This window comes from Coffea arabica, chromosome 7e, assembly GCF_036785885.1.
Source record: "Coffea arabica cultivar ET-39 chromosome 7e, Coffea Arabica ET-39 HiFi, whole genome shotgun sequence".
Lineage (NCBI taxonomy): Eukaryota > Viridiplantae > Streptophyta > Magnoliopsida > Gentianales > Rubiaceae > Coffea > Coffea arabica.
In genome coordinates this window covers 13,372,078-13,391,389 of record NC_092323.1, presented here as the reverse complement: position 1 = coordinate 13,391,389, position 19,312 = coordinate 13,372,078, and the positions used below count along the sequence as shown (strand labels likewise).

At 35.5% G+C, this 19,312-nt stretch overlaps 2 protein-coding genes and 1 non-coding gene across 5 annotated transcripts; 1 reads left to right on the top strand and 2 right to left on the bottom strand.

The window, feature by feature from the left end:
* Window positions 1-94: 94 nt before the first annotated feature.
* Window positions 95-4,925, bottom strand: LOC113702496 (uncharacterized). Of its 2 annotated transcripts, none has more exons than XM_027223733.2 (5): window positions 4,606-4,925; window positions 2,804-3,079; window positions 2,550-2,646; window positions 1,792-1,900; window positions 95-417 (listed from the first exon to the last, which is right to left on the bottom strand). In XM_027223733.2, the coding sequence occupies exons 1-5, from the start codon at window positions 4,627-4,629 to the stop codon at window positions 339-341; spliced, it is 585 nt and encodes a 194-aa protein (XP_027079534.1). In that variant the 5' UTR covers window positions 4,630-4,925; the 3' UTR covers window positions 95-338. The 2 variants fall into 2 exon arrangements, with proteins under 2 accessions (XP_027079534.1, XP_027079532.1); XM_027223731.2 differs by having other exon boundaries at window positions 2,550-2,655; window positions 4,606-4,924.
* Window positions 4,926-9,680: 4,755 nt separating this feature from the next.
* On the bottom strand, window positions 9,681-9,752 carry TRNAE-UUC (transfer RNA glutamic acid (anticodon UUC)). Its single transcript has one exon. It is a non-coding gene; the product is annotated as a tRNA-Glu (tRNA).
* Window positions 9,753-13,724: 3,972 nt separating this feature from the next.
* On the top strand, window positions 13,725-18,120 carry LOC113701729 (probable mitochondrial adenine nucleotide transporter BTL3). Of its 2 annotated transcripts, XR_003450995.2 has the most exons (5): window positions 13,725-14,877; window positions 15,964-16,267; window positions 16,665-17,132; window positions 17,438-17,545; window positions 17,749-18,120. XR_003450995.2 is itself a non-coding variant. In XM_027222492.2 (4 exons), the coding sequence occupies exons 1-4, from the start codon at window positions 14,363-14,365 to the stop codon at window positions 17,815-17,817; spliced, it is 1,356 nt and encodes a 451-aa protein (XP_027078293.1). In that variant the 5' UTR covers window positions 13,726-14,362; the 3' UTR covers window positions 17,818-18,120. The 2 variants fall into 2 exon arrangements, 1 of the variants encoding a protein (XP_027078293.1); XM_027222492.2 differs by lacking the exon at window positions 17,438-17,545 and having other exon boundaries at window positions 13,726-14,877.
* The last annotated feature ends 1,192 nt before the right edge of the window (window positions 18,121-19,312 follow it).

Below are 19,312 nucleotides of genomic sequence, written 5' to 3'. Positions count from 1 at the left end.
AACAAGTATAAAGTTGTTGAATCATTTGTTAATCCTGTTGTTTACCTGGGCCTGAAACTCCTTAGTGAGAAACAGCAAAATTTCAAAATCAAGGTGGAGAAACATAGAAATTCTAATGCTCATTTGAACTGAATGTTTGTATTCTGAAAAACACCATTCATAAGTCATTACATGTAACCCGAATTTTCATCTTATGTACAATGAAATAGGAGCCTCCTCGAGTGAGCATTCAAAACCAAACAAGAGAAGGACCAAAAATAAAAAATCAGAAAAATGCATTTCTCATGCTAACTTTTCACAGTGGCCAGGCCACAGGATGGCAGGAACTTAGTGCAGAATCATATATTAGCAGAAGCATCCCCAATCTGTCTCACTCTCAGTGTCAGATATATAAGGATAATTGTTCCAACACTTGACCTGGACCCCCAAAACAAAAAAAAAACCAGTTAAACAACTTGAAGGGACACGACGAACCCAACTCAGTGCTCTGGTAACAATCATTCAACTTGCCAAATAGAAATAATCTCAACAAATTGACTACATCTTATCAGGCCAAAAAGAACAAAAAAATGGCATGAAATTAATGACGCATATGGTGACTATTGGAAAGTTACATGCAGACTACAGCTTGAAAATTTTCACCAGAAATTTCCTTTTAACCATGAAATCACCCACTTGAATGAGGCATCTTTTTGAACTAAGAAGTTAAGGTTCCCCAGTTCTATACTGAAGCATCCTTATGTGCCTAAACTGGCACAAAAAAGGAAAGACACATAGTAGGAGCAAGATTCCATGATCTGTGGAAGCTGTCATCTCCTTGCATCTACTTAAATTATTGATTATCTATTTCTCAAGGGAAAAAGATTGCATCATTTACTTTAGTATAAGTTTGGAAGCAAAAAATTTAGAAAGATTCTCATGGTGCTAGCTATGAACAAATGGGAAGAGTTTAAGACAACAAGCATTAGTAATCTGTTGAATACACATCACCATTTCCTTCTCAAAAGTGCAGTTTGAGGTAAAGCAGAATTCAATGGCTGAGCCATATAAGATGCAGAATACTGTAAAAGTTAAACAGACTGTTTTCGTCCCCTTCGCATAAGGCTGAGGATCTATGTGAATCCAGACTTAGTTTTGATCCAGTTTTTTAAGAAATTAGTCTATGACATAGCATGCAATGAGCTTGAAAAGTCAATGCATAAAGGACAAACTACCATGATTTCTGCTTGCCCATTAACCTACACTAAGATGCCCAACTGATTTGATGCTACCTTATCGGACTGTTCTCTGGCCAGTTCCAATTTTTCCACTTCAACTTCATGTTTCACCTTGCCATATCTTTGAGTTGGCTCTATAGATTTTCCCATAAAATCGGTAAATTTTCAACCCAATGACCACTATTACACCATGTTTCCCCTCAAAAGCTTGTGGATGTTTGATGTTAAAATTCAGAGGCATAATTAACTCTACATTTTGCATAAAGAATCATATCTAAATATATTGACATCAATACAGTTACTATCTTATGTTACAAGAAACTGACTATTCATCATGCCCAAAAACTAAACCTCTATAATTTTGAAAGTAAAATCAGCAACTACTTTTAAATGTTTGAACAGAATTTTGGCAATCAACTTGAAGGCAAAAAGCCCACCCTTGTGGTTGCTTTAGCAAGATAACTTAAAGACCAAAGTGCTAGAAATGATTTTTAACACTTCAAGTAATCTACTAGCTTAAACTTAAGAAATAGACATCTAGAGTTAAATTTAAGATTAAGGGATTTCAACTTACAAGATTGAGAATAGGAAAACAACCCTTCTTGAGTTAAATGAGGTAGAACGCTTGTATTTCCTTGATCTGTTGGTCGGCGTATCAAATACTCTCTCGGTCATGCATTTGTCTGTCGTGTCACAAAAGAGACTGTAAACAAATGATGAAATAGTACTCCATGCATATGATGTAATTCAGATAAAAACTTTTGCATTATAGTCAAATAAAAAGTTCATTTAATTTTCCATTCTTTTTATTTTTATTTTTTTGTATATAATTGAAATGTAAATGCTAAAATTTTTTTATCTTTAATTATAGTCAAATAAAATTTTCATTTATTTTCCATTCTTTTTTTTTGTTTATAATTGAAATGTAAATGCTAAAAATTTTCATCTTTAGTTGAGAAAGGACGAAAACAAGGAAAGAAAAAAGAAATGTTAAAACAAGAGTATATTATTCTGATATCCGCATAACAGGAAAATTCCAGCCATAATTTGCATAACACGCAGAGGGATAGAGAAGGCTATGTGTGTGTGTGGTTGGGCGGCGGGGGGAATATAGTCTCAAGGACATTAAAAATGCACCAATATTTCTCACCATCGATTGGAGGATAAAAGTTACATTATATATTTGTCCCCTTCTTTTAAAGGATCTTCTTGGGTTGCATACAAGGTGTGAGAAAGTTAACCCTCAGTTGAAAAGGACAAATTAACAGAGTTCACACATTAACGATTTACATCACAAATGAAACCAGACTAATTGTGCCAAATTATTTCTACCTCTTGGAGAGAACTTGGGTAACTCAAGATTATTGTTCATCAAGAGTTGCATGAACTTTCCTCCAACATGAAAGTTAATCTCTCTCTGCAACGCCCTCTGAAAGTACTGATAAGTTGTAGTTAGAACTGTGTTGGATTGGAAATGCTTCGAAACATTAAATAACAAATGATGTCGGGTACGACCAACAGATACTACAGAATTGGAAAGTGAACTTAGTAAAAAGAGGTGAGTACCATGCAAAGATAGAACTTACTTTTAAGGAATCCTCAGGCTTGGAATCGCCAACCACTTCACCATTAGACTGGGGTATCTCCAACTTTCCTTTCTCAATATCAGTGTCTAGAATAGATGATTCGTAAATGTCCATAACATCCACTTTGACACTCGGGTAGTTTTGGCATTTTGGATGGGCATCCAAGCACATCTGAGTTTTCATCAAGTTTGGAACTACTAAGACACTTTCAGATTCAGATTTTGGACTATTGGTGCATCCATCAGATGTCATAAGAACACTATGGGTACCTTGACACTGAAATTATACATAAACAACATATTCAGCTCTGCATTTTCCATTATATGTCATATTTGAATCAACCAGTCAAGCAAGCGACACAGAGAAGAAAAACTCATAACACGCACAAATGGGCTAGAAGATCAACTGTTAGAAATGGAATGACTACGAGAAAATTACTGAAGTAAAATGAAAGACAGTCTTCAAAAGTGAAAAACACAAACAAGCTCAAAACTTAATAAGACACATGCTAACATTCCCTCTAATTGTTATACTCTCAGGATTTACTTCATGATACATAATCAATCTGGTATCAAAAACAGTGGATCTTAAAGGAGATCTTAGGGCCAAGGGCTAAAGATGTAACTGGTAGGACATGAAGTGAACCAGCTTAGAGACCTCATAGTGTGTATATTATCTGGAGTTGCTAAAAGATTGATTTACTGTAGGTTGTTCATCTTTTCATTTATATAAAGGCTTTATACCCAAGAATTTTCTCCATGTCACTTCTGCAAACACGTTGAAAGTTCAAAATACGATGCATGAGCAAGCTTTCACACCTTCAACCTAAATGATAACCAAGTGGTTGAAAGTTCCATTTGGGATAAGGGTCACATCACTAATCTTTCAACTTTACCCACACTGCAGCAACCGACAGATGGAATACAGGTAGTTTTCATTTAGAGAATTCAGCACCCAGGGGATCATCAAAATGGCATTCCCAAAAATAATGCAAAATGATGGGTAGCTGATTATGGGGGTGAACACGTAACTTCATGGTTAGTTGTTAAACCGTCCATATAATTCCAATTAAAGCAGGTTAACCAACAAATTGGACATTTAAACAACCGTCTAAAAGTACAAATCTAATAACACTGGGACTAAATCTGAGTATTCCTCAAATGAACTTACTACCTAGGCTTCATTTGTATTCACCGAAAATGGTTTAAACAAAAAATCTTTCACATCTACCAAGCATTTTTTTGCACATTCTTCAGGTAAAAAATCATACATATCTTCACAACTATTCACTTCAAAATTAAGAAAAAAAAAGGAAATAAAACATATAATCCTGGCAACATAATACACTTTTGTAATCGTGAAATCTCTGGTCAAAAGCGTGTTCTGACATCCTACATTACCATTGCTACACCTAAAAAGCTTACAACTTTATTACTTTCTGGTTCCTACAAACCCAAGAGTTGAAAAAAAAATGTAACACGATAAATGAAGAAAAAAGGGGGAAAAAAAGATTCATGAAAATGGTCAACGGTTCTAAAACAACCTGAAAAACAAGCACAGTATAGTCTTCAAAGCTAACCTGAAAAACAAGCACAGTATAGTCTTCAAAGCTAAGTTTTTCGACCTTACAAGTGCATAAACACAAACTCACATACAAGCTACTTTGCATAGCCAGATTCAGGGGGAAAACAACAAAAAAAAAAAACAAAATGCGGATGAAATTAAAAACCAGAAATGAGCAAATAAAGATGAAATTCAAATTCGCCGTGGAAAATGCCATAGTGGTGACATTACAAACTCACCTCGTCGGCGGAATTCACCGCCATTGTGGAGGTAAGGAATGGGAGAGAGAGGAAGAGAGCTACAATTCCAATTTCCAAGTCAAAGCTCTGTAATTTTCCTGTACTATAACTACTTAATATTGAAAATGCATCACAATTATAAATGGTTTCTTCTGCTCAAAGCGATTTTTTATAGGAAGAATTGGCGGTGCTCTCTGCGTGTGTGTGTGTGTGTGTGAGATTTAGAACGTTACATTGGAAATTAATGAGTGAATAAGGCAGGAATTTGCCAGAAAAGCTCCCGATCACGACATTGATGATCACGACAAACATTTCCCCCACTTTCCTTCTTGGACAGTTTTACCCTTGTATAACCAACTAATACTAGTATAATATTTTGTACTATTTGTGTTTTTTTATTCTTTTAAAATGGTATGAAATTCATTAAGGGTTTATTTATTTGGATAAAATTTTCTCCACGCTTAAATGTATACAACATGTATAAAATTTAAAAATTAAATTCAAATTTTACATATGCATCAATCATCAGAGGCCTGGTTTATGCACAGTTACTCTAGAAAAAATCAAGCCGATATAATATATTATTTCATGAATAATAAAAGTATGAGTTCAGTTCATCTCCGTCAAAAGTTTTAGTTATGACTTTGTATGCGTAAGGATAAGAATATGAGAATTTTAGGCTTTTATATATATATATATATATATATATACCATAGGATGAGATACACAAGAAAGAGAGAGTAAACCGACAATAAAATTATGACACCATACCATCCCCTTCATTGAATGCTTCAGCAGTGGAAAAGTGAAGACAAATTTAATCAAGATCCATCTCTTATCTTATCCTGTACCCTCAAGACATGAGGTACAAAAAGAAAAAAAAAATCACGTAAGATGGAGAGTTATTTAAAAATTCTATGCCTTCCCAAAAAACGATCCGCTGCATGATCGCAATTTTAAATTCTTATGTTCAGACATCCAAAACCAGTATTAATACTTCAAAGAAAAGAAAGGGGAACGAACAAGATGTCATTCAAAAAGGGGAACCAATTGTCAGTGAAAATTTAAACCATAGTTATTAAACTCGGCCCGGAGAGGAGACCGGCGAAGGAGGTGGGTCAGCGGGTCACTGGTTCAACCGGTGGGTGAGTGGTTGAACCAGTGGGTCACTACATATATTTAAATATTATATTTTATAAATTTTGATATAGGATATATGAGATAAATTGTAATAAATAATGTCATAACAAATATTCATTTAATTTAATTTGCTATAGAATATTTAATTCATATAAGAATCAGCAAAACATAAATTTAATTAGTAATCCACCAAACTTCAAGTGTAGATGTTTATTGTAATTATCTAGGTTATTTACAAATTTTAAATGCAAAAAAATATTTAAAAAACAATATTTGTCTTTAAAATAAATTATGTAATATGTTATTTTTGAAATCTATTTTATAATTTATAGAATATAAGGGTCATAAGTTTTATTAAAAGATTCCAAATACATTTGTTTTGAAGAGTTTAAAAAAATAAAGATGAAATTAACAAAACATTCATATAGCATAAGAATGGCCTTTAATGAACAAGTGACAAAGTGGCCTGGTGGTGAGCTACGCACAAACAATACAGAAGGTCTGAAGTTCGAATCTAAGCAAAAGCTTGGAAAAACATTTTTTCCTCAAACTCGGTCTGCCCACAAAACCGGCCGGGTTTTCGGTTTAATCCGGTTGAACCGCCGGTCCGTTGAAAAGTCAACGGTTCATATGCAGAAACTATCCAATTGAAGAACCGGCCCGGTTTAGTGGCCGGTTCGCCGGGTTGACCGGTCGAACCGTCGGACCGGACCGGGTTTAATAACTATGATTTAAACTATTGTCATCATGTTGATACAACTTACAAGACCAACAATAGTCTATCTAGTTTAGACTCTGTCTTTAATATTGGCCTAGGTTAACTTGAAACTCGTAAACAGTCGATCACGGTACCATTTCTTGGTAAAATTGATTCTAAAAAATTTTCGAAGCTATGGACCTTGGTGACAGTGTAAATGACCACCGGCATGGCATCTCTCTCTCTCTCTCTCTATAGATATATATGTCCATTGGGATCCGGGCTGGAACTTTTACCAATAAAATCGCGCAGAACAGGTTCCTGTATTTGATTAAAATATACATGCATTTGTTCATAATGCAAATTAACTTGAATACGACGTACATTTAGTTCATTTTTTATAAGTCTCATATTACGAATCGTACAATTTTTTCTTGATTAATAGCTAGTGCGTGAAATGTTCAGGAATGGGTACTGCTGCTTCAACGGTTGCCTAATGACAGCAGCGTGACTTTCTTTCTTGGAAAAAAACAGGGCAAAAAATATCAATGGCCACTAAACTAGCAGTCGGATCATGTTTTGACCATCAAACTATTTTTCGTCAATAATTGGCCATTAAACAATTTAATCAGTAAACTCGTGATCATTTAGTAGATAATTGCTTTTAATCTGTGAAATTAACAGTACACGTAGCAAAGCACGGGAGTAATTTTGTCCAACAACTACGCAACCCTATTTCACAGATTAACTGCTAATTTCACAGATTAAGAGCAATTATCGATTAAATGGTCACGAGTTTACTGATCATGTTGTTTAATGATCAATTACTAACAAAAAATAGTTTGATGGTCAAAATATGATCCGATCAATAATTTAGTGATCGCTGACGGTTTTTTACCCAGAGAGAGACAGAGAGGTTGAGATTCAATAATTAGGCAAGGGCATTTTGGAGCAAGTGAGTATGTTTTGGTTGGGACAGCAATGTTGTACGAGATTTGTCTGGTTGTCACGTAGGTGCTGCATGTGAATTTTTGGAGCTTTAACACTGGAGACAAGTCAATCATCAAAGCCAGAGTCACGGGTTTGCCTTCTGTAGTCCTCCTCCTCCTCCTGTTCCAAGTCTTACAAACTGTGCTGCATGAGTCTGCCTTTTTTATTTACGGATCTTTGTTAGATACTTTTAGACAGAAGTGCCTGAAAATGACCCACATCGTAAGGTAAATGTCCGTCTTTGTCTCTTTTTTGGTTAAAAATACAGAACTGGCCAAGTTACCTTAGACGTTTCAAGGCTTTTGCCGAGGCCTATTGAGTAGGGAGGAGGAGGCCGATTTTTTCCTTAAACAGAGTCACGGGAGAGTCTTGAGATTGGAGAGACAGGCACCGGCAGAAATTGACCCTGTCTATGAAGTCCGACTCGGACTCGACTTCCACTTAGTCAGGACACAAAGTAGCTGTCATTCACAATGTAGCTCCATTATTTTTTTTTCCCATAGTATGTATAGATTTCTCTTTACTCCATCGACTATTGTATATGCATTTTAAGAATAATGCACCAAAGAATTCCTTTTTTGTACTTTAACGTATTATGTTATTTTCTCGTTAACAATTTCTTTTGACTGGTAAATATATTTACCATTATTTAGTTATGTAAAATATTTAACTATCACAATTTATTATACGAAACGAGGGTGTTTATTTAATAAAAAAAATGAGGTAGTTTCTACTTTTCAACTCTGCCCTTAGTTTTTTTTTTCTTCCTGTTTTAAAAGGAAACATTATGATTTTTTTTTTTTTTTAGTGAAATGAAGGCCTAAAGGCTAATTGCATAACATCTCAATGGCGGTGGAATGCTCCTATAATATCAGAAGCTAACAAGGATTTGACTGGATCTAAAGGATCTGGAATGCAACAGCCGGTTGTAAATTCTAGCCTGCTACTAATGAGGCAACGTACATTTCCAATTCCTATTGAGGAGCTCTCAGATTTTCTACACCAAATTAAGAAATTTAAATGTCCTAATTTGCATGCATGTCGAGATGAATGCCAACATGAGGAAACACTACGTTACCTAATTGTATATGGTTCTAATATTCATACTATTGAGTAGTCTAATCATGCTGCTATAGTTTTGAAAGTTCAATTTTTTTTAATGAAATTTGGTAGTTACTGCAATTAACTTTACTATCTAGGATTGTCAAACGAGGACTTGGGTTACATACTAAATCGAGCCGCTCGCGAACAGTTAGAGTCAAAACTCAATTTGAGCTGACCAAATTGAGCTTGAACTTAAAAATACTCAGCTAATTTGTGAGTCGACTCGATTTTATATTTATTTATTTTAATAATAAAATTATATCCATAATATTTTATCAGTTATTAAGAACATTATATTTTATTCATTTTTAAAAAAAATAAAAATAATTATTTTTTATTTTTTTAATCTCGACTCGTCTCCAATTTGAGATCAAATTCGAATTCGAACTTTACACTGAGAGATCATCGAGTTCGAGTTTGATAAAATTAAATCGAAACTCAACTCGATTAAGTCAAAATTCAATTCGAGTCGAGTCGTTTACAATCCTAGCGAAGACTCCTGGATTTGAGCTTGAATCCACAAGTTGGTCATGTTGATCTTGAAGTAGGCACCTGTAGGACTTGTTTGTCCAGGAGAAAATGCAAGTTGGTACCTGACTTGCTATCTATCGATTCTGTCCTAGTATTATTACTTTGGTCTAAGAAAACAAAAACAAAAAGATATCAGGGTAGGTATAGGTCCTCTTGTTTTTTTTTTAAGATCTGATGTAGGGCAGGAGATAAGTATGCCAATGCATGCTCCAACAGCACAATCGATTGCATTCCGTCATGTTCTTCACAGGTAAAACAGTGTAGACGGAGCATTGCTATATCATTTGCTGTATCTTACTGCAGTATTATCATTTGTGAGTATTGGTACATCATTTGCTTTAATCATGATTAATAGACAGAGCATTTAGCTGGTTGCCTGTTGTTCTGGTGAGAAATAAAATAATATGACTATGGAGAGGAAAAGCAGAGGCTTTTTCCATCTCTTTTCCTTTTTGGATTAGGACCATTAGGTGGCAGGACAAAACAAGAAAACTTAATTCTGTTGCCGGGAATCGAATCTGGTGAGAAATAAAATAATATGACTGTGGAGAGGAAAAGCAGGTTCCTTTTTGGATTAGGACCATTAGGTGGCAGGACAAAACAAAAAACTTAATTCCGTTGCCGGGAATCGAACCCGGGTCTCCTGGGTGAAAGCCAGATATCCTAACCGCTGGACGATAACGGATTGGTGTTTGAATGTCCGTAACTTACACATGAATTCTATTTCTAAGTGCTCATGACAATATTGGACTAGACTTGCATGCCATTTTTCCGCCTGCAGTCAGACATACGAATATACGATGAGTCCAAACAAGAAATTCAAGAACACTTAATATTGATCATGGATGTCTTTTTTTTTTAATAATCGGTTACAAAACAACAGTGCCTAGTGGGGTGCTGATAATTTTTTTTTTTCTATTGCCTTTTGATAATATGAAGAGAATTGTTAGAAAAAGAAGTTTACAATTTCGGAGAATTTCGATCTTCTAGTTAAATCCGTGGTGATGACAACAAAGTAGAAGGTTTTTGGCTGAGAGGAACGATTGTGATGGTTTTGTATGATCCGGAGCACAAAACAAAGCAAGGAATGTTTGGAGAATAACATTTTAGCCTCATCTGATATGTCAAAGACAGCTACTATTTATTGGAAAGCTTGGTTTCAATTCATTGGTATTCATGACAAAATTTCTCATTCTAATCCTCAACTTCTTCTTCTTCCATATAGTCCCAAAATTACTAATTACAAAGGGAATCAAGTGCCAAAATAGTCTCACTGACAAAAGATAAGAGTGCTAATATTGCCATTGTATTACAAAACTAATTAGAAGAAAGAAAACTAAATCGAAGAGGAAAATTGGACAAAAAGGAATAGTGAATAAAACCATAGAAAGAGAATCATAACTTTGCTTGGTTCAGCTTTCTTGCAACAGGTAGGAAACCTACAAGAACATGAATTTAACGTACTTTCAATATAGTCGATTATCTCAAAATTTCTTGGTGATGGAGTTTGCAGAAAATTCAGACGCTTTCTTGCCGGACGTTATCATCTGTGAAGTTTCTGTTGATTACCAGTTAAATCTCTCGTTCGATTTGTGTCGTGTATGTAAATTGTGCCATGGCCTCATCTCTCAAGTCATGGCTTCGTCCAATCTCATCGGCAACACCACAAGTCTACCAGGAGTCCTTAAAAACTTGTCATGTTTGAAAAGTTGCATATTACAAGTTCAGCCCAGCGATTAAAGCTGGCCGAAAAGCACATGGATTCAGATGGTTGGATCATCCAATCAAGTTTTATGTTTTTGGAAGCAATATTGCTGCATACAAGAACCATCTTCCATGTATCTCTCCAGCCCTGCCTTACATCAGTTCAGCCCTTTTGTAGGGTTTTACTTTGATCCCTCGAGAGAGGATTATAAGGCTGTGGAAGTTTCATATCATGAATCAAAAGGGCTCAGTTGTTGTGATTTATTTATTAGTTTGACAAACAATTCTGGGTAACCTGTTAGTCATCTCTTGAGAGATTTTACTGTTTATATAATGGCTGTCTATGTGGATTGGACTTCTTGGGATTCAGGTCTGGGCAATCTAAGTCTGGTTGGTGGCAACTACATCAAATGACTTTGATTCCTTGCAGAATTGTCTCCTCTGATGAGGATGAATTGGACCATACTCTATTATTCTTTGGACCTACAAAGGTTGTCTTTCTATAATATGTTAATTACGGGGTTAATGGGGGTGTTGAGATTTGGGTGTGGAAAGAATACTATGATAAGAATTCTTGGACAAAACACTTTGGATTTGGAGTAAATAAATTTTGCACATTCTTCTCGTGACATTGGATGCAACAAATTCTTCAAACTTTTCACCGATTAACGTATACATTTTTAATTAAGCATGAAGGCAGAGTGTGTCAAAAAGGCTAATAGTATCGACTGTTGTTAGGTCAAGTAGTAAGAAACTTGATCCTTCCTCAAAGCCAAGTCTCAAGTTCGAAGGTTTCGGATTTCAAAAGTGCTCGATTTCGGACTAGTTAGGAGTTGGTACCTGATACTGTCACGAAATATTGGGAAGTTTATTTTAAAAAAAAAAAAAAAGAAAGAAGAAGAAGACAGAAACACTAGTATGTTGAATACCCCCTCAAATTTCATCATTTGCAGCATTTTTGTCTAAAATTGATAGACAACTCTCTTTTAAGGAACTATGACAACATAGCCTCGCAGCTTGGATTTGGGGTAGGAACAGTCAACAGGAACTTGGTTTTGTGTATTTTGCATATGATGTACCTCAGTTTGCATACGATGTAACTCATTTTATTAAACGTGTAACTATAAAACAAAATTTTGTAGACCTTACACATAGTGTGAAAAACGATGTATAAAATGAAATCTGAATCTTACATTTTTTTTTTTGGTTAAATCTTGGCCATCAACGTTTCGGAACGATTGCAGAAAGCAACCGTTTCTGCCCCAAATCCCCGCAACTTTGAGAGAAGCGGCATGCATATTACTTATAAATAGTAAAATTTGCTTGTGCTCAATGGATTTCTATCAATGAATTTAAGTGAAGAAACAAGGAATTACGAGAAAATTATATCATGCGCAAGCACACTGAAAATTAAACATAAGAAAAAACAGACTATTTTGGTTCTATATTCTTGAACAATGGTAAGTAACTTTAAACTAAAAAGAAGTTGTAACAAACAAAAAGAACAATTTGAATCTTTACCCTTTTTCACGTTTGGAGACGCCATGTAAAAATTTTCTCTTACTTTTATCTTCCCCTCGATTTACTATAGAGTATATTGGAGGATATATCTAATCACATATATATTCCGCTATTAGGATAGAATACAAAGGCAAGGGCCAAGTTGAACCTTTCAAATTTCAACACGGGGCATATTCTCTTATTCCCTATTCTCTCTGGTTGCAAATTGGCCAGTTAATTCTTACTGTCACAATAGTGAGACAACAACTTAGCAATATATGAAAATTAACTCCAAGAATCAAAACATAACATAAAAGAAGGATTTTTCTAAGGGGTGTCCATTTCGTTAACATACTAAATTTTATCTAATTGATCATATATATATATATATATATAGATATACACACACACATACACTCATAATTACTATCCACCATTGCACTTATACATTTTACCTATTAAATCTTACTTTTTCAAAAATTTAATATTTGAAGCATATCTTAACGAATGTTTAATGGACACCCATTAAAGAAATCGATAAAAGAATAGGAGGCAACCCTACCATATAATGCACTATGCTCTTTCTTTCTTTTTTAAAAATTTTGCTGTAGCAGAGTTTTTTAGATTATATTTTGGAATATTTTCAGAAAATATTTTGAGATATTTAATAGTAGAAGAATTTCTAGAATATATTTTGAGATATTTTTAAAAATTTTAAAAAAAATTAAACTAATTTTTAGATTATCTTTTAGAGTACTTTTTAAAAATTTTTATTGTATTTGAAAAATTAGTTTTTGAAAAACACTCCCATCCAAACAAACAGAACATAAACAGTTGTGTTACACGTGGACACGCAATTCTATGTTCATTAGTTTATGTACAGGCAAGAATTTTTTTTCCCCGGATGGAATTTACAAGCAAAAGGTTCATCAACCCATGTCTCCCAAAAAAAAAATCATATATTTTTTCTATTAATTAAGAGCCACAAAAAAAAGGAGCCACCTGAGATCCATTGGCTAAGAGAAGATCATTAATCATTATGGAGAGTGTACATTTGTCTACGTAACTAAAATTTTTTTTTTTCAGAAATCTATATCATGTATTGAGTTAATGAATTTTTTGGAGAATGAATCAAAGTTTTCTACCTAAACAAACAAATCATTTTTTTTGCATTTTAGTGTATTCTCAAGTGATCAGGGATGGATTCTTAAAACTCTGCTCACAAAAAAAAATAAAATTCACATGCTAAACTTTACCTTTTGGACTTGATTTCTTTGTTTGAACAAAAAATTGACTGTGCTTAAATTCCTGCAACTCAAAGAAAAAAAAAATGGGGGGAGGAATTCTGCCTCTTCTGTGGAAGAAAGGCACAGCTTTCGTGTTTTTTTTTGGTTCAATTTTTGCTTGTTTTGGAATTTGTATTTTGCAGTATTATATCTGTACACATCCTTTCCAAACAAAACAAAACAAGGCATCCTGACAACAAAAATTATCTTGAAAAAGCTAAACCAAAACCAAAGTACTCGCGAATATTTGGGAACTGCCACTTTCCTTTCTCAGGCGTCAAGAAAATGCATCGCCCGCAGGGTGACCTGCTGGGCGATGCAAGTTCCCATTCCCGGCTACTAATGGTGCCTTTGCCTGCCCTCTTTTCTTCTCTCATTCCTCCATTATTCAGCCCATCCCTCTCATTTCTGATTCCCATATTCCTATTCCCATTCCAGTTTCCATTATTCGCCTTCGCCCTTTTATTCCATTCCTCTCTTCTCCTTCAAGCCTCAATCCGTCCCTCATAAATACTAGTCACCCAACTCACAAAACCCAGCTAGATTTTCACCTCAGATACCATTTCTTGAAGTCCCATTTGATATTCAAGAAAATAAACAAAGAAAAGATAAAGAAAGATACAGTTTTTAATTATTATTATTTTTTATTTCCCATCCCTTGTGGATTCTAGTCACCCAACATAAACCCGGCTAGATTTTAACCCCAGATAACATTTCCTGAACTCCCATTTGATATTCAAGATAATAAAGAAAGAAAAGGTATAGAAAGATACAGTTTTTTTTTTTAGCTTTTTCTTCTTGGGGAATGACTAATTTGGAAGTTTGGCTCAAGAATTTAGTAGCGAACTCATTAGAATCAAAACAAGTACAGTATTTAGCTGAAGCCCACGATTTTTCGCTGCATTTGAATGGTTTTATCGGTGGAGGATTATTTTTGGAACCTTCGATTCCGTCATCATTTGTTTCATTAGTGAATCCGAACAATTCGTCGAATTCTCTTAGTCTGGTCGGAGTTTCATGTAGTGGTGATAGGAGGAGTAGGAGGAGGAGTCGCCGGAGAGGGATCGTTGCTTGTGGCGGCAGCGGAAGCGGGAGGTTTTTGTCAGTGACGCTTTCGACTGTAAAGGGAGGTGAAGGTGGAGAAGGGATTGGTGAGGTGTTGTTGCAAGATGCAGGCAAGAGTGTGGAGTGTGAAACGCCGGCGTTTGAAGAAGGTGAGAAGAAAAAAGAAGGCGAATCTAAGGTGAGAGAAGTAAAAGGAAAGGCTTTGAATACTGTTAAGCATCTTTGGGCTGGTGCTGTGGCTGCTATGGTTTCTAGGTGAACTTTTTCTTCCCCCATCCTTTCTCTTTTTCTGTTACAGGGTATAGATTTACAATTCTGAATTTTTTCCCATACGGCTTAGCTCAAATGCTGGACTCCGTAAATTCTGTCACTTTTCTTTTATTAATTGTTCACATTGCAGCTATAAATTTTCTTTGAATTGATTGTGATTGAATTTGATGCAATTTTCTGTTGAACCAATAAAGAATGCAATTTTTTTTGCTGTAATATGTATATTATCTTCTACATTTTTGTGTGGGTATTGTTTTACGAAGGATTTAAGGATAAAAGGGGTTAATTGGCCGAGATGGTAGAGTTGGTGTCATCTTTCTGCCAACCCAGGTTCAAACGTCTCTTGGAACATCCGCCCGTCGCACAGGGCTTACCTAGTGCGTCTTACCCCTCGGTGTGGTTGGCGGGCTATTGCACGAGGCTGGATTTACCTAGTGCGCACTCTCGGTTAAATTGTCTGCTAGTTAATTTGGCATTGATTCATGATCAGTTTTAAGTAGTTTAGCATTTGATTGGCTCTGTTGCGTCTGTTTGACAGCATAAAGTTTGCGACTTTTAAACAGATGCTGTTCTGTTTGACATAGCTTAATGAACTTATATCATTGGCCAGATACATGTATAAAATTCAAATCCTTGAACTTTGTTAGTTGTGTGTCCAAAGATTAGTTTGGATGACCCAAATGTGAAGTTTCAACAATCTAGGATTATAGTTATTATGCATAAATTTGACCATGGCATTATTGGTGGAGTTCTCCTAGGATCTGAAAGCTACCAAGTCTCGCACCGGTTCAAGTTGAACACCTAGTTTAGATTTCAAGCCTTTTCTCCTCTCTGCTTTCTTGTCCATGTTATTCCAGTCTGATATTGTGAAAGGTCTGTAAAGTGAGCTCTTAGTCTTAGGTACTCAACTCTTTGAAATTTCCGTAGAACCATAAGCGAGTTGTCACCAAGCAGCCCTTTCTTTTGAATCATTCTGTAGCCCTTCATGTATTTTGTCCTTTTTAGTTTAGTGGATCATTCGTTTACCTAGTTATGAATTCATTTCTTTGCTCTTCTGCTCTGATATATCAGAACTTTTGTGGCACCACTTGAGAGACTAAAGCTGGAATACATAGTTCGTGGTGAACAGAAAAATCTATTTGAGCTGATCAAAACTATTGCTGCCACTCAAGGGCTGAAAGGATTCTGGAAAGGAAATTTTGTTAACATCTTGCGGACAGCTCCCTTTAAGGCTGTCAACTTTTATGCTTATGATACTTACAGAAATCAGTTGCTTAGAATGTCTGGTAATGAGGAGACAACACATTTTGAAAGGTTTGTTGCTGGTGCTGCTGCTGGAATCACTGCTACTGTGCTCTGCATACCTATGGACACTGTAAGTTGCATTTTAGCATTCTGGGAATTTGCTGTACGTATCAAAATGAAAGTAATGTTATCCCTCTGTTAACACCAACTAGTGCTGTGAACATGAAGACATTAGACTAGTAATTTCAGCAGGCATACCTCAAGGTCCGAATTCTGTATCGACTCTTATCTGGACATACTTCACTGCTGTGGTTATGAGTTGTAGATATTTAGAGGCAGTAATTGGGGCCTTAAACGATATCTACCATGTAAACAATTTCCATGTGGTAGCCAAAGTCTGAATTCTTCCTACGTGGCTATTATAATTTGATTATGGCACTTATGCTAAGCAGCAAAAGTACTTCTAATAGCTTTTCTCCAATTTATGCCACTCTCTGCACATGATTCAATGTTCTTCTCTTTCACAGATCAGGACTGTAATGGTAGCTCCTGGAGGGGAAGCCTTGGGCGGTGTAATTGGTGCTTTTCGTCACATGGTCCAGACTGAGGGGTTTTTTTCTCTTTACAAGGGATTACTTCCATCCATCGTAAGCATGGCTCCTTCAGGCGCTGTTTTCTATGGAGTTTATGACATATTAAAATCTGCTTATCTGCATTCACCAGAAGGTCGGAAACGGCTTCAACATATGAAACAACAAGGTGAAGAATTGAATGCTTTAGAACAACTGGAGTTGGGTCCTGTGAGGACACTAATATATGGGGCGATTGCTGGTGCTTGTTCTGAAGCTGCTACATACCCTTTTGAAGTAGTTAGAAGACAGCTTCAGATGCAAGTTCGAGCTACAAAAATGAGTGCTTTGGGAACTTGCATGAAGATAGTAGAGCAAGGTGGTATTCCTGCACTTTATGCGGGGCTGATTCCTAGCTTGCTACAGGTAACTGTTGTACTTCTTGCTTCAATTCTACTGTTTAGGCAGTATTACAAATATGTAATGTAGATGATAAAGATTGATGTTAAGATGCACGTAAAAGTTAGTGGCTATAGTAGGTTCAAGAGTTTATTTTTGTTCCCAACTGAATGTGGTCATTTTTCATGGTTAATTTAAACCATTAAGCAAATTGCGGAGTTTTAATCCCATGCTAAATGAGGCATTAGGATCGTTGCATACTTCACAAATATATAGAATAGTAATACCCGGATGAATGTAATCAAATAGTTTGCTATTGTTAAACTGCACAGGAAGATTCTAGATTTTCTGATTGAATGTTGATAAACTGAGGCAGTGCATCATCCATGCAGTCAAGTTGATTCCCCAACTTGATTGTGCTTGACTTTTGAAACACCCAGGTAATCTATCAATTACTTGTAGTTTTTACACAGCTGTTGCTTGGCTTCCATCCACTTGTAAAAATAGTTGATTTTGAGCTTGATCTGTTATTTCGCTATGATTAGGTATCTTATGCATATGCCTCTGTCTGTCTTGGAATTGTAATCTACTGGTTCTGCTTATTGACTGGCTGATAGATGTAGTTTATGTCTTTAACGTTCAGGTTCTGCCATCAGCAGCGATAAGCTATTTTGTTTATGAGTTCATGAAGATAGTTCTCGAGGTGGAGTAAACGTAAAAGTTAATCCTCCTAATAATAATCTTGCGGAAGTTGATGCTGATTGCTGGCTAGAGCCCATATCTTTCATAAAGGCCCTGGATCATGATACTTCTTGTGCTCTTATTAGTTAGGTGGAGGAAAGACTTCCAAATTTATACACTTCTATCAAACACACAGCTACAGGGGCGTTTTCATTTGTCTGCCTTTGTATCTTTCATTTTACATTTGTCAAGGTGGGAAAAAAGAGGGATGCTATCTTCCTCATTTGTGTTAGTGGACATTGTGCATTTTTGGCTGAAGATTTGGATTTCACTAGACTGAATGATGCATCCTGGAGCTAAAATGACCTGTATTACCTGTCTTTCACTTCCTGGTAAATTCAGGAGTTATACCATGCCTTAATGTCTATTGTCGTTAAGAATCTTCTCCATGATCATCTTCTGATCCTAATGCGACTACCAAAGAAGGAAAGGAAATTCATTGGTGTCTTGAGATTTTTGTGTTAATTTCTCGAAACTGAAGTGTATCTCGTTCTCTTAAGCAACAATCATTAATTTGATGAAAGAATACTTGTGATAAGCAGTCGGGAGAATATAAGAAAGAAAGAAAAACAATATCCAGTATACCATATCAGACCAATTGTTTGGCGTCAGTTCTAATGCAACTTACTGCTCTTTGCAAGAAAAAAATTAAAGACGTTGATAAAGCTGAGAAAGTAGCTTCTATAAAGCAAAAAAAAAGTGAAAAGTACGAGGGCAAGAATAGAATGCGAGAGCAATGAAAACATAAAAGTGGCATCAAGCACAACATGCAGTTAGAATGTGAGAGTCCTACAAATTAATCAGGAAATGTGGTAGCATTTGTGCGTGCGTGTGTGTGTGTGTGTGTTTTTGTTTGAAACCATCATTTATTTGTAAAACAACATGCAGTTTTATGAAGTATTATTCGTAAACTGAAATATATTTTTTAGTGAAAACATGATCATACACTAAATCAAGTCAAACACTGGATAAGCTCAGATTAACCCCCAAAACAAAAAAAAAAAAAGAAGAAAAACTTATGTTCATTTTGTATCAATAGAAAGGATATAACAAACCTATTAATTCATTTCTGATTTCTTATTTGTTTTGTTAGTTTTTTGTCATCCAAACTGTATAAAAAGTAACAGCATTAGTCGCATAAAAAGGGTTCACCGAATCCTGCAAGATCAGCTTCATCATTCATTTATTGTTCCTAATTCTAGGATTAGTAGTACACTAGAACTCCTTTCAGCCTGTCCTTTTCCTGCTCGATTTCTGCTTTCCTTTTTCCTTTTCTCTTTTACTAGCTTTTAAGGTTTCCATACTAGTTTTACAAAGAGGATGTACGACTTCTTTATAACTTGCAGACATAATTGCTTTCCAAACAAATTGGAGGAGGAACATGACAGAACTCCCAATGTGGAGGAATCCCATGTAGGAATGAGATGTAAGCAAATCATAACATTAAAGATGGTTATGATTTGATT

Bases quoted from the DNA above. Each gene is read 5' to 3' on its own strand.
- LOC113702496 (XM_027223731.2), bottom strand. From the start codon at position 4,629: ATGGCGGTGAATTCCGCCGACGAG. The intron at 2,656-2,803 runs GTAAGTTCTATC...ACAACTTATCAG, and splicing joins AGCCTGAGGATTCCTTAAAA to TACTTTCAGAGGGCGTTGCA. The intron at 1,901-2,549 runs GTAGAAATAATT...GTGACACGACAG, and splicing joins ACCCAAGTTCTCTCCAAGAG to ACAAATGCATGACCGAGAGA.
- LOC113701729 (XM_027222492.2), top strand. From the start codon at position 14,363: ATGACTAATTTGGAAGTTTGGCTCAAGAATTTAGTAGCGAACTCATTA. The intron at 14,878-15,963 runs GTGAACTTTTTC...CTGATATATCAG, and splicing joins GTGGCTGCTATGGTTTCTAG to AACTTTTGTGGCACCACTTG. The intron at 17,133-17,748 runs GTAACTGTTGTA...TTTAACGTTCAG, and splicing joins TGATTCCTAGCTTGCTACAG to GTTCTGCCATCAGCAGCGAT.